Source organism: Copadichromis virginalis, linkage group LG19 (assembly GCF_057382275.1).
Source record: "Copadichromis virginalis isolate Kocher_CV1m ecotype Utaka linkage group LG19, C_Virginalis_male_GT1.1, whole genome shotgun sequence".
Classification (NCBI taxonomy): Eukaryota; Metazoa; Chordata; class Actinopteri; order Cichliformes; family Cichlidae; genus Copadichromis; species Copadichromis virginalis.
The window spans coordinates 27909656-27924542 of NC_140636.1; the positions used below are offsets into that span (position 1 = coordinate 27909656).

Below are 14887 nucleotides of genomic sequence, written 5' to 3' on the forward strand. Positions count from 1 at the left end.
CTGCAACATGAGCCAGTGTAGTGCAAATTGATCTTAGCTGTGGTGCGAAGAGAATAAATCTTTTGGGGTTTTTCTATCGTATTTTCTTCACGGTGGTTACATTTCTGCCACACTTGCTTATAGCTTTAGTGTGAATGGAAGATTTTTAATTGAATCTGAAACAGTAAATTTTAATCGGTTTTGTAGAGTATTTGTAGCTCTTTAAATGCATGTTTTATGTAATTTGACAGTGAATATTGAATTTTTGAGCACTACCTGTATCACAGCTATTTTGGTGTCACACACAATTGATATTGATCACCTTAATGAAGGCTCAGCCTAAATATAGCATTTACTACTGCTGCAGTTACCTACTATAAATCAGTATGGCCACAGTAAACTAGGCCTACTCGACTGTTAGCGGTGAAATAATAAATATATAAGTGAAATAACAGTAAAATAGAATACTGTGGCACTGAAACATTTGATAAAAAGAAAGGTAGTATAGATGTATCATTGTATGAGACTGCAAGTCAAACAGGCCAGACTAGATTCTGCGTTAGAACTCTGTGGGGTAGTTCTGACTTTTTTTGACATGACATGTTATTTAGCATCAATTTCCCAGCCAGCATGGGGACTCAAGACAAATATAAACTGTAAAATACTTCTAGCTTTTTGTTTCTCCACCAATGGACAGAAGTTAATGTTCTAGTAATTTTATGTCCTTTCCTAGTCCTCTCAAAGGGAGGTGATTGTTAAAAGCAGAGTCACATGACTTGTCTAAAAGATGCAGTCAAACACACTGAAGTCTCTAAAATCTTGTAACTGGGGGGGGGTTTAGAGATAGGGGTATGGAGTGCTCCCACTATAGCAAGGCAATGTAAGCAAGGATCATCTTCCTTTGTTCCTGCGGGAGGGCTGGCTGTCTGTAAACACACGGCTCACTTTACGGTGGAATGTCCAAATAAAAAGCTTTTTGAAGACTTCACCCAGTCAATTAGTCGCGCAGTGTCAATAGACCTCCTGCATAATGACTCACCTGTAATTGCGTGAGAATGAGTACTTACAGGAAGCGGCGGGGTACGTCACATAGGAATGACAAAAGCCTCAATCTGTTTTTAAGGACTTGTTCTTTAATTGACCCCCACACCCTTCACCTCCATTCATGCTAACACACACTCATGAAGTCCTCACTGCTATGTGGCTGACTGCACTCAGTGAAGCTTCTTGGACTTGATGCTGCTGAAGGTTCTGTAAAGGTTGAGTCACCTCCACCAAATACACATTTTAAGGGCCTGCTTGATGTTAACCAAAATGCTAGCCTCACTAAGTTTGTCGAGCTTACATAAATGCAACTCGCTCTGGGCTTTTTAATAGACACGCATGCTCTTTGTGTAGGGTAGGGAGATAATAAACAGGCAAGGTGATTACCGTAACTAGCAGATGTTATCTCAACTTTAGGGGGGAGATCAGTTGAAATGTTGTAATTGTACTGTCAAGCTGCTAAAAACAACCCCAGCCCCCTTCTTTGCCAAGTCACACACACACACATGAACACGCACACATACATACCTCCCGTCCTCCTGCAGACACTTCAAAATTAAATTCTTCAACGTCCTCCACTCCTTTAGGAGTCACCCCTTTTTGAGGCAGATATGCAAGCATCAAAGAGACATCCAGCAGCAATTGGAGTGCCTCAGGGCTTGCACGTGCTCCAGTAGTAAAAACTAACAAACTTGTCTTTTATCATTAAATAAAACTGAATTAACGTCATACCTAATTTAGTTGATTCATCTTTTGTTTTTTTGTGTTTTCTGTCAATCGTTTAGTGGCTTAAGTTGCTTTTAAAGGTTATTTCAGAAAAAAACACCCATCAAATTAAAACTCTTTAAATGTAATTATACTGTTCTTTAGGCATTTAAACAATGCGCAGTGGTTTGCCGGAGACGAATATGTACAGGACGCTGTCTAGGCAACAATGCACAGCCAACGTCCCCCCAACAGTTCAAAGGAGACGCTCTCCCTAAACATTATCACATAATTTGGGACAGCTGTCAGCTTGTAAATAAGTGATGTAGAAGCCTTTTGTGTGATGGGGCACAGGTTGGAGACAGGCGTCTTTGCTCTGCCGGCATGAGCCGCTGAAGACAAAGGCAGGAGACAGAGTGTCTAACCTTTGATTCTTCTGAGGACTCAGCCGCCTTGTATGAGGGCAGGACGCATCAGCCACAATCATGCCCCCAATGTGGGGATGTCAGGAACAATAGAATCACTCTCACGCAGTTGGTCTGAACAACCCATCTCGACTGCAATTGGATTAGCAAGTATCCAACCACCACATGTTAGCCTAATTGACATTAAAGTGAAATTTGAGAACAATAAGGCCCTAACCCTAATCTCCTATGTCCTGTTAAATGGCATACTGCTTCTCAGAAAACAAAACAACAACAAAAAACTTCCTATGTTGTTTTAAAAAGATGCAGAAGCAGTTTTTCTGCTGGTTTTTGCTCTTCCTTTGATGAGCTGCAATCCATTGAAAGCTGGCGAGATACCAGATAACAAGCCAAACATTCTTTTATTTGGCAAAGACAAAACAGAGAGATTTCTGTGCTCGTCTCTTTTGTTTTAGTAAAAAGTGATTACACCGCAATTAACGTGCCACGGGGAGAAATTTCAGCCTCATGTTTAAATCCAAATTACAAAAGTAATGGGAGATTTAAGGTCAGATTGTAGTTTTTATTAACTCCTTTTTGTTTCTATTACATATACTTTACAATGACGTTTTTACCTTTATGATTTTGTTTTGAGGGCCTTTTCAAAATAATCAGATTGATGTCGAACGTCTTAATTAAAGCCATACAATTCACCATTGTAACAAATTCACTCAGTGCTCTAATTTATGCAAATACACAAAGGATGCATCATTTGATATTACTGAATGTGTTACTGGAAGCAATTCATATTTTTGTTTATTTTTTTCTATATATAATATGAAAGCAATAAATATTACCAGTAAATAAACTTTACTTTTTAGAGTTTTTACTATTTTTCAACAAAACAAAACAAACAAACAAACAAAACCTTATACAATCTAATGTACATTATGAAAAGTTGTACAGCTTTTTTATGTTTAAAATAAGGATTTATTTTTATTTATTTATTTTTAATATGTAGATATAAATATATATTTTGTCAAAATATATGATATAGTCAAAGAAAAAAAGTGAGACAAACATACATCTCATAAAAGTTATAAATAAGGGTCCAAGTGAACATTTTTGGGAGTAAAGACCTTCCGATTTGTTAGCGCCCGTGTTGCTTTTTTCAGTGCCGCAGTCCAAGCCCACACTTTAGTACGTCTGTGCGTTAGCGGCAGCCGCAGCCCTCCACTACCATTTCCTGGTAGTTTTTAAGGACCACCTTGTCATGTTCATCTAGGTAGAGCATGGAGATCGCGCTGAGCTCTGTTGGCACACAGCAGGCCTTGGGAATATTGTTGTTCACAGAGTTCACCAGTGTCTGAACAATGGCGTGGTTGGTTGAATTCAGATGATCTGCCAGAGGAAAGGGGCATTCCCCGTGGCAGTAATAGGCCTGGTAACCAGGAGGCGCCACTATCCAGTCATTCCAGCCTACATCGCTGAAGTCCACGTACAGCGCATGGCGCCGGCAGTTGCGGTTGCGTTTACGGCCCCGCTGTCTCGGGCTGCGCTTGGTCCGGCGAGTCAGCGGATGACCCTTTCCGTCGTGACCAAAGGTTACCAGGAGGGGGCGTAGCTGCTCCCAGTCTTCACCGGGCTCTTGGTGCAGCGAGCGGCTAATGCGAACGTGTCGGCCCTGGTGGCGTGGAGTCTGGTTGAGGTGCAGAACCTCCACAGCCAGCCCGTAATTGGGAAGTCGTTCACGAGCCCAGCGCAGCACGGCGGGGCTGACGTCAAAGCTCTCCCAGCGCGACGCGTTGTGGCGCACGAGCCGCGTATCCAGTAGCTGTGTGATAAGCTGCCCGGGTCGGGGGGCTTTGAGCACCTCGTACACGTTTATTCGGTGAAGTGCCTGGTCGTCTGAGATGGCATCAGCAATGGCCTCATCAATCTGATGACGGTAGAGCCTCAGTTCTGCGGAAGACAGAAGCTCGTCCTCTGGGATGCTGCTGAGGTTAAACATAAAACGAATGGGCATGGGTCCTCTGTCATCCAGCTCATGTAGCTGCTCCATGTGCTCTGAAATACAGCAAAAAAAAAAATATTTACTGCAAGCTTAACTAAGAAACTCAATAATTTTGAGACTATGTAAAATAGACTTATACATCCTGAGCAAGGGCAAAAATAGCAAGGGTACAAAATATGTGCAATATCCTGATTCAAAATTGCACAAGTTTACACTCATTTCCTCAGTTAAACAGCAGAATGTTTACTTTTATATGTTATCAAAAGTCACTACATGTTTGACTACCAAGATTTACATTTTATACTTTTTCTGTAATATTTATATCAGTATCAGTGAGTTCTAGCATAATCCTGTTATTGCCAGTTGCCAGTTGCCAGTGACAGGATGAAATGAATGTTACTAGGTTTTGAAGCTAGGGTAGGCAGCACTTTTCCAGCATCTTTCTGCAAAGTAACCACAATAAGCAGACAGAATGCGATTTTTCTTCAGACAAATGCAGGTTCTTCAACAAAATGCGAAGTTGTAAAGTTAAAGAGTGAGGCACCTTGACAGCTCTTTGAAAAGCGCATGTGGCATCAAAGTGTCACTTTAGGGTGCAAAGATTTCCGAGTTTGGTTCCCACCACATCAGTCTTTCAATGTTTTTGGTGATTTTGTTTGGTGGATCTTTGTTGTTTAGTGTCACTACTAAACCTACGAGGAATCCCTGAGAGTCAAAGGATGTGATAGCAGAGTTTGGCGAGTCACATCTTTCTAACCTGCTCAGGTAAGGTAACGTTGTATGAAGACAGCAGTGATAACAGTGGTAGTATGTCGGAGATGAATGGGTTAGAAAAGGCTTTCACGTTTAACAAAAGGGTTTGACGTGTCAGTTAAATATTACTCAGCGGAAAGTGCTGTGCTTATCTGTTGGGAACGCACTTAGGATGGAGAGTGAGACCTGCAGGATAGCAGTGCATTGTAGTTTTTTGTCTTTGCTTTTTCAGGTTTATGCCGACTGCAGTTTAAATGACTGATCAATATTAGTATGCCTTAAGCATCTTATGTGTTTTTCTTTTAATGGCACTCTGTGCAGCAAACTCAGAGAAAGTTAAACATGAAGAACTCTGGTGAATATCTTTGTGGCTGCCATGGCTCAGGCGGTAAAGTAAGATTGTCCACTAACCACAGGGTTGAACGGTTTGTTCTGATCCCAGCCTGTTGCTGGATGCGTGTGCAGAAGGGCTGCAGCAACTTTCAGCAATTACAATGCAATTTCTCCAGAAATTGTTTATCCTGGATTTATCTAACCAAATAATATGCTCCCAAAATCATCACTGCGATATGCACCAAGTTCAGTCTTGCAGATCTGTGCTGGAGAGCCAGCAAGGTTGTTGTTTTGTTCTTTTTTTGTTTTTTACTGGCATGCATCATTTCTCTGGACAAGTCTGATGCTAGATTGTGCAAGCAGCTCTCTGTCCCTGGTGTCATTTTAGGAGGTGGGCACTGTGGCTGTAGCGGTGGTTTATAGCCCCTAATTACGAACGTTTAAGTGTGTTTGTGAAGTCTCACAATCATATTTTTTCAATTCTTCTGGCAATTCTTTTTTCATATAGAGGCTCAAACAGACAGTAAATACATGCAGCCTAATTGGAAATCACAAGTATACTCATTTTTTGTTTCGGGTATTAGGTTTATCAGTGATCACAGGTGTGTATTGTACTTCAGCTGTATTATTTAGGATTTTTTGGAATTATTTTGACTCATCACATTTAAAGGATTTTGAACAGGGGTGCACTCAGTTTTTTTTGTATACTGTGCAAGCATTGTATGCTTTCTTAAAAATGATTAGATATAAAATCATTTCTTTGTATAAAGATATCATTTTGTACACTGGAAATATGTTTACTTTGAAAGGCCTCCAGGGTATTCAAGAATATAAATGTATATCGTCCGTGTTTTCTTATCTATCTTTAAGGATTATCCTGCCCTTCTTTCAATGCCTTTCTCTGAGCACTTTGCTGAAACATGCATTACAAGGAGGGTGGTGATTAACGTACCACAGCTACAGTATAAACACAGTGGAGGCTCCCTATTCCACGCACAGTCTGCAGATTTCTGGCAAGATCATCATTGTTGGGGAAAGGAATGTTGTGTCTACTATTTTCCTGCTCAATCCACCCCTGTTATTTCACACCCAGGCCCTAATCTTACCCAGGTGGTTCTCATTATTAAAACCTGCTGTGTTTTTGATTAGCTCTGCAGTTTATTCACTTAAGACATTTATCATTTTCATCATGAATAATCATTAAGGAGTCAGACAGTACAGGAGAATCTCATTTATCTGAAGCCGGTGGGAAAGGAGGTGTTGCGAGAAGACGCGGTGCGTATTCAAATCCTCAACCAAATCAGATTTGAAGTGGGCACTAACACACTTCGTAACTTATGTAAAACAAAGAGATGCCATCAATTAGACCCAGTCAATAAACGTGCCATCTGAATTCAAGGTTAGAGGTTACACAGTTTAACCTGCCTATAAACATGTCTCTTCACATAATCATCCATCTGCTGCAGGCTGCAGTGCCTCCCTATGTTTTGGACAGATCATTTAACTGAGTCATACCATCACACAATGGCGCTGCCATGAAAGCGAGAACTGCCACTCTTAAGGCTTCAGAGCATATTATTAACATAGTTTAGTAAATCAGAAGAAGGGTAAATGCTTGTAGAGGAGTAGAAACCGATGCACAAGCACACATGTGCGCGTGTTCACATTGCATCATATGCAGAAGTTCCTGTACTAGCGGTGGTGCGCTTCCTTTTCTTGCTAGCCTTGCTACGCTACCATTTGAGTTCATGTGGCCGTGCGCTACCTTAGCAACACGTCTGGCAAGGCTGACTCATCCCTCCTTCCTCACTCCCCTCTCTATCCATAAATTATTCCCAGTTTTCTCAGTTATCCATGGTACAATTGAGTTCCTTGCTGACTAACAGTGATACATCATTTTCTTTCTTTTCCAAACACATTATCTTTTCAAACTAAGCTTACGTTTCACAGATCACTCAAACTGGACTTTCTCCAAGCCCAGAGAAACCTCTGCATTTGATACTAAAACGGATCAGTCACAATAAACAGAAACCCTTCTAATGTTCCACTCTGTCTATCACACCAGCTTTTTGAGGCCATTTTTCCATCTCGCCAAAGAGTTGCGAGCATCTGCTCTCAGCACCCACATTGTTGGCAGTAGGGGCTTTATTTAGAAGTCTGCAGAGTAGCATTAAAGATAATTGTACGTTGAAGAAGGTCCTTCTAAAAGAGCCCTCCATATAAACTGGAGACATGAGAGAGGAGCACACTACAATTCCCGTCCAAGAACGGGCTTTTTAAAGCCGTGTTCTCCTGGGTGGGGTGAGAAGTGTAAGTCAGTAATATGGAGGTATGCTTTTACTTCAGCTGCTAACCAAACACACAGAGCTTTGTCAAATTAGGCTCTTGAGAGCTTGTCTAGCAGATTTTTTTTTTGCCCCTCTGTAGACAGTGTTTGGTGACCACATCCTTAGATTCCTTGGTTATGGTGAGATGGGTGGAGCACTCTTACAATCATGTTTCAAGGGATGTCGGAAATGTGCTTTTTTTAAAACCCCGAATACTAAGCAAACCTCACCCATGCCAGCGCACTGCATTACCACCAAAACTATTGGAATGCTTGGCAACAGCGACCTTGCTGTAAGAGTGGTGTAATGGTTTGTGTGCTGACACTTGTATTTATCATCTCTCCTCCTACTAATGACATTCCTTCTTTCAGTTTTGTGCTCCTTAAAATTGTTTTTCTGGAGTTCATGTGTTTGCTTACCTTCATGGTGGAAGCCCCTCACAGTGTTGGCCCGACTGGCTGACCTTTCTGGGTACTCAAAAGCAATGTCGTGCGCTCCGGCCTCCTCAGCCTCACCCGACTGTAGCCGATAAAGGTCCAGCAGGTAGCGGGGCACAGTGGCTGAACGACTGGGCCGCGGCCGCCTTTTGAGGCCGAACATATGCAGCAGTGTGGCCTCAAAGTCCCGCAACAGTTCATGGCTTTGAGCGGCCGAACGACCCTGCAGGCCAGGTACTTTCTTTTTTCCTTCTTCAGGTATCAGACTAGCATGGTTGCTCTCTCCCAGCAGGACTTGGCATATTAAAATGACCATCAGCATTCGATTACCAGGAATCATGATGTCTCTGGTGAGAGCAGCAGATGGAACAGGAAGATAAATGATTAAAAAAAGGGCTAAATAGAGCAGATATAAAGGCAGCTATAAGATTTGTCTTACCCTCCATCCAAAACACCATTATTTTCTCTTGTATAAATGTTCCCACTAAAGGCAGACTAATTAGTTTCAATAGTCCAGTCTGCCTTGTTTACAGTAAAGTAGTCTCCGATCAGATAGACCATTTAGAGTTTATCTTTATCCTCCAAAGGTAAACAGCTAGCTCAAGAACCCATCTTTTTTTTTTTTTTGAATGGAATCTCAGGGCCATTCCTCCCCACTATCTCCCTTCCTCCTTGTCTCCTCCACTATAATTAGACAAATAAAAGAGGCAGCCCTGGGGTCTAAGCAAATTCTTAACTTGATAAAAAGTCTCGGTCTTAAGACATTCTGCTCAAACAAACCATGGCCCAAACCTGGGACATTGTGCCACACACTTATAAGAAAAAGCTCTTCCTCAGGCACGTGGCTCGCCCAACACCCCTTAGGGACCTTCAGTCCAAGTCTGGATAGACGCCACATAAATGAGTGAGTCAGCAGACAGAGAGAAGGGAGATGCAAGATTTAGCAGCGTGTCACATGCCGCAAATTTAAATGGCATGGCCCACTTACTTACCGACAGAAAATAAAGCATGGGGAAACAGTCCATGTTTGTTGGGAGCAGGCAATGGACCCGTTCTTCTAGGAAATGTCAGGTGGCGTTGGGTGGCTGCAGGAGAACTTTGAAGTGACCCTGTTCCTGAAAGATGAAGGCAAAAAACACAGGGATATTGTGAACTGACACTTGCAAACACTTGAGGTTGTTACATGGCATTTCTTCAAAGAGTAGCACAGGAGCTTGTGTATGTGTGTGTTTATTGGTGAGAGAGAGACCCAGTGTCTCTTTAAGGCTTATCATTTTGGCTGGTGGGTAAGCTAGCTATTTGCTGTAAGTGGAATGTAAGTAGGCATGTGCTACAACACAGACAGCAGATACCTAATGCTTGACACCCACCTTGGTAAGAAAATACAACTTATTCAATGCTTACATCTATTTCAGAGACACCCATTTGAAAAGCAGCTTCCTACTTTACATTAATGACAAGCTAAAAATCTGATTAGCACCAGGTTCAACAGAAAAACGTCAGAACCCACAGAGCACAAAACAAGTCTGATCACAATTAGCAAACTCTTTATTCAAGATAAGAGGGCTGTTGGTTTACTAAAACTGAAAACCCACTCAGCCTTTACCCCTCCAAGCGACTGAGTTGACCTATTTTAGACAAGGAACTAAACAGATTCTTCTTAGAAGAGCTTCTCTTCCATTTTAGAGCTCGCATGGGTTGTGACTCTGATGGCAGGACTTCTCTACTTTGATAACACTGTACATACAGTAGTACATTCACCACTGATGTACGCATGATATACTGAGCAGAATGTGCTTCTAGAAGACTAATTTAAAAATATATATATAACACTTCCACACACAAAAAAGAACCACTTTCCAAAAAGGGAAAAGTCAGAGCTTTAACAGGCAGGTTTAACAAGAACAACATGGATCAAATGATTCAGTTTGTACACCTCATTTGAAGTGTTAAGTGCTGCTGAATCGCACTAACAAGGTTACTGAATTTTAAGTGACCACAACAACATCATGGAACAAACACTCCAAAGTGACACAAGGCTTCGGTCATCATTTGGATCTTGTTCCACTGGAGCACAACCAAGAATTACTGCACAGTGAGGAAGCATATTAGGTCACACTCTATCTGCGTGTGTGTGCGTGTGTCACATACAGTTTGTGTTTTTCAGCTTGCTAGCATGCCTGGCTTCATATCTATGTGATTAACTTGCCTCCTGCATGCCTCACTATACATGCAATCTAGGATCTATTTCCCTAACGGTATTAGACTTTGACCTCGGTTTGACCCTCCTTTTCTCGGTCATGACACAAGATCCACTGTGCAAGAAGAGAGGGTGACATGCAGTGTGCGCGCGCACGACTGCAAAACGCAGCGCATGCATTGACGTGCGTGTCCGCATAAGTGTGTGCCACCATTTGCATGTTCGTGAGAACTGCAGCAAAAAGAGTGAGGAGGATTCAGAACATGATCAGCTCTATTACCCATGGGGTGAGGGGATAAATGTGTGTGTGTGAGAGAGTCTGTGTGTGTACATCTCTGACAACAAACGTTCATTGTACAGAGAGGGCCTCTCCCATGATTACAGGGATTCATAGCACTCAAAAACACTGACCATACAGAACATCTTGTAACTGTAACCAGCCACTGACAAAGCTGCAGGCTAAAACAGACAGACACTCAAAATGGTGTGATGATGATGAAAGAAGATGTAAGGCAGACAGGGAGTAACGCTCAGCTCTGTGTCTCTCAAGCCAGTGTGCTCGTGTTTACTGGCCTGTTTTCACCAAGAGCGATAAGAAATAGTTTTACACCAAATTCTTAAAAAAACAACAACAGCAGCAAAAAAATCGCCACCCACACCTCTGCACTCATCATAAACGTGCAGTCATTTATTGCCCTCTCAATCAAACAAACGAAAACAACATGAGATTATAAAACAAAGCTGGACACACAGAAAAGCTTTCCACTAAGTGACAGAAATACATTTTGCAGCAACCGTTGCAGACCAGGCTGCAATTAGGCTGCAGCAGTCAAACTGCCCTTGGCTTTGCTTGATCCCCCTTGGCCTCTCTCATTCGTTCTCTCTCTCTCTCTCTCTCTGTCTCTCTCTGACCAGAGATAATGTGATCAGACTATGCACATGGCTCTTCAGATGTGTTTCCTGAGGAATTTGACAGTGATGGTGGGAGGGAGGATGGGAATGAGGGAGGGAGAGAGGGAGGAGAGCAACAGGTCACTGTGGAACAGTGATTTTATCATTTTAGTCACAGGGTTCTACTTATTGATTGATCAGTGGCAATGTCTATGCTTAATTCCGGTTGCTGCCTGTATAATTAGAAGACATTTATGTCTTTGAATGGTAGTCCCAAAATAATGCCATGTTCTTGGAATGAGCAATAGGTAAAGAAAACACACACACACACACACACACACAACCCCAAATGTCAAACACTTTTTCTTTTTTTTTCTTGTCTTTTTTTTTTTTTGCTTTGTAGTAACCAAATTAACAAAGCTAAATAATAATATTTAACCAGTCAGCCTAAGAAAATTCTATATTTTATGTGCAGGTTGGGATATTTTTTAAATTTCTCAAGCTCGAAATTACAACATACAATGATGTTTCTCTGGCATTATAAACGAAAGGCAAAAAGTCTGAGGGAAAAGATGAGGTGTGTGGGATTTTTTGATGTATCCTGTCGGGGTTTTTTTCCTTTTATTGAAAAATAAAGGGGAAAGTGTCAATGGCACGTTTTTTCTTTTAAATTAAAAAAAAAGTGTGTTGTTAATTGTGCGTTAATAACGGAAAACCCAGAACAATCAGACGGAGGCTGACAAGGAAAATGACCGAAAAAAATTAAAGCCATCACCAGAAGTGACATGTGACTTCTTTATATATATATATATATATATATATATATGTGTGTGTGTGTGTGTGTGTGTGTGTGTGTGTGTGTGTGTGTGTGTGTGTGTGTGTAAAAGTAATTCTAAAATTAATTTATTTGGCCATTCTGCTCCTCTGCAGTTCACGAGATGAATTTGAGTTGCAAACTAAACTGAGTGCCAAGGAGACCGGGCGTCCGCAGGCCGCAATTTTCCCTGCTGCAGTTTTACCGGATTAAATGACAGGATTTATCTTTACAACGACTTGTTGCAAACAGATGAAAAACACGTGAGTGGACAACAAACCGGACTCACATCTGCAAGACTCTGCAGCTGTAATGTATTAGCATTTCATGTTTTCGCAAGCATTATGTCATTACTGGACATCAGCTCGGTCACCTGGCGCAATTATGCGTCAATTATTGTTCAAAACCCGTGCGGTAAAATGAAATGAACTTCATCTTTTGCGAGAAACCCCCCCAACTTATTTTCATTATCGCTCATCTCTGATCTGTCAACCTCCATCGTTCATACGAGCCTTCATACTTGGATGACAAGAAGCAGTTACAGATGTTTAATCAGTGTTAAACTGAATTATAAAATGCATACACGTGCGCAACGCTGGCGATTTCAATGAAAGACATAAAAAAAACAGAACAGCAAAATCTGACGCTGTGTTTGGACATGACCTCATCTTGATTTGTCATCGGCTCAAGTCTCGGGCACAATAACCTGTTACTTGTTTGGCCATGATCACAGCGCCATTCGTTCCAAAATGCACTTTTATATCGGTTTTTGAATGAGTTCCGCGCGCTGTGAGTGTTTTTTATGCCCATTTATTCTCGCGCATTTATCCCGGAACGGTGTTTAAACTCTCAGCGGAGTCGCTTAAATGCGCACAAAGGAGAGACCCAAACTTAAAGTAACAACACTTCAGCGAGAGCCTCTCTTGCTCAAAGATGTGTGTGTCTGTATGTTGTTGCTGTTGTTGTTGTTGTTTTTTTTAAGTTTCGCTGTTGACTCTTTGATGTGTGTAGTCTAAATGTGTCGTTTGGTGAGCGCTTACCATCAGTAGAGGTACAGGTATCCTCGAATGAAGTGAATATGAAAGGGAAGGTGTAAGGCAGTCCAGGCGTAACGCCGAAAAAAAGCCGAAATGTGCCTTAAAGGAGAAATTATGCGCCTTTTTGGCTCATTAATCCTTTAGCGACACCTCAGAACGGACAAGAGGAGTGAAGGCCGGCGCTCGGGCTCTGCAGCGGGGCTTCTTATTCGTCTCCAGTGCGGCTCACTAGGGCGATCGGCGCGCAGGACGGCAGGCTTTCAAATGATCCAGCATCTATGGCCCCTTGCAGTTTTTATGTGTCCGCCCAATTTACCCTCTCTGCCTCCTCCTTCCTCCTTCCTCCACGACCCCCACCTCCCTCATCTGTCTCAAACACCTTGGATAACCCCCCCCTTCTCTCCTCCTCCTCCTCCTCCACTTTAAATAAAGACAACTCACTGCGCTTTTCCCCCCTTTTCACTATGTGAAACTTTGCATTTTGTCTTTAAATAACGCCCAGCGGGTCAAATGCCCGGTAAGTCTCCATATGCAACGTGTTAGTGACCTAACCTAAAATAAATAAATAAATAAACGCCTTGCGTACCTGCAGATGTAAACAACTGGTCTACTTTAAAAATGCTATGCATATTTAATTATTAAAATATATATATATATACACACGTGGCCACGTGCGTACATTTTTATTGGTTAAAGGCTTTTTCTTTAATCCTTCATCAAAATTTATGAAATGTATTCAAAGTGATTGGCTTCCCCGATATAAGCGATGTGTTCCCACTAATGTACAACTTTACAAAATAGCTTTTCTGCCTCTTGCACTTCTTATTGTTATCGTCATTTGAAATTATTCCACGATCGCATGCCGTGGATCCATGTTTCGATAGTGCTTTTGATGAGGGGTTTCACGGAACTTCATGACTGCTCTTTAAACTTAGTAGAGGGTTCATTTAACATATAGACATTTTATATGACTGGTATCACCGTGTTATGTACTTGTGTAACATTTCAATCACTGCCTAACCCCACAGTGGGCCATCTGTCTGAATGATTTTAAAATGACTGTCGTTTTAGAACTACGGATGTGGAACGGTGATAAAGAAAATGATATTAATAAAGCAGATAATCACAATTAATACCACGTACTAAAAAAGATCTAAATTCAGCCATAATGTTCTTTTCAGTCCTGTTTTTTTTTTTAAAGTATGACTGAAATTATTCCTTGAAGGATTCCGTTTGGCGAACCGCTGCTTAAAAAGATAAAAATCCGTTTCCCCGTGTTATGACTAAAACGTTTCTGCTCCTGTATATGTTTAAAAAGCATTTAAAATGTGCCAGAAACATTACAGATTTGTTTTAGTTTGTTTGCAGTCTTAATAAATATTATCTCCACTTGTTCTTTCCCAGATTTTAGTCTTCCAGCATTATGCACTGTATACATGTGCATTTTGTCTTTTTGATGAGACCTTGCTCGTTTATTTTTCGTCAGACTTAGAGCTTTTTTTTCTTTCCTGTTTTTTTTCTTTTTTTCTTTTTTGATCCATATTTAACCACTTTTAACTGAAGATTTAACAGCTTGAATAATCACACCAGTGCCCAAGAGTCTATATTTAATATTACAGGTTTGTAGGGTTGGCAAGAGTTAGAATGCATAGATGAGTGTCAGATAGGTCGTGCAGTTTCAGTTTTACTACAGTACTACAGTTACTGTATTATTCTTTGTATAATGTAACTTAAAACTTCCTGTTGTTAAAAAAAAAAAAGATTCACCTGCATTCATTTGGTTGTGGTTCCCCACTGAGTTGCAGTATTGTTAAAATTGCATGTGATGTACTGTGTATCACACATTGGTGCAGGATGAGTTTTAGACTGTAAAACTGCTTTGTAAAGCTGTGCATGGTAGAATTAGGAAGGGGTTGTTGTATTGTTTTACAAAAAAAATCCACTGCGGT

At 41.3% G+C, this 14887-nt stretch overlaps 1 protein-coding gene across 1 annotated transcript; it reads right to left on the minus strand.

Moving 5' to 3' along the window:
* Positions 1–2583: 2583 nt before the first annotated feature.
* Positions 2584–13083, minus strand: bmp4 (bone morphogenetic protein 4). The gene is made up of 4 exons (XM_085441366.1): positions 12942–13083; positions 8989–9111; positions 7979–8343; positions 2584–4199 (listed from the first exon to the last, which is right to left on the minus strand). The coding sequence occupies exons 3-4, from the start codon at positions 8334–8336 to the stop codon at positions 3346–3348; spliced, it is 1212 nt and encodes a 403-aa protein (XP_085297492.1). The 5' UTR covers positions 8337–8343; positions 8989–9111; positions 12942–13083; the 3' UTR covers positions 2584–3345.
* Between the last annotated feature and the right edge of the window lie 1804 nt (positions 13084–14887).

Excerpts from the sequence above, each read along its gene's own strand:
- bmp4 (XM_085441366.1), bottom strand. The coding sequence starts at position 8,336 with ATGATTCCTGGTAATCGAATGCTGATGGTCATTTTAATATGCCAAGTC. Across the intron at positions 4,200-7,978 it reads GAGGGGCTTCCACCATGAAG|AGCACATGGAGCAGCTACAT; the intron begins GTAAGCAAACAC and ends GCTGTATTTCAG.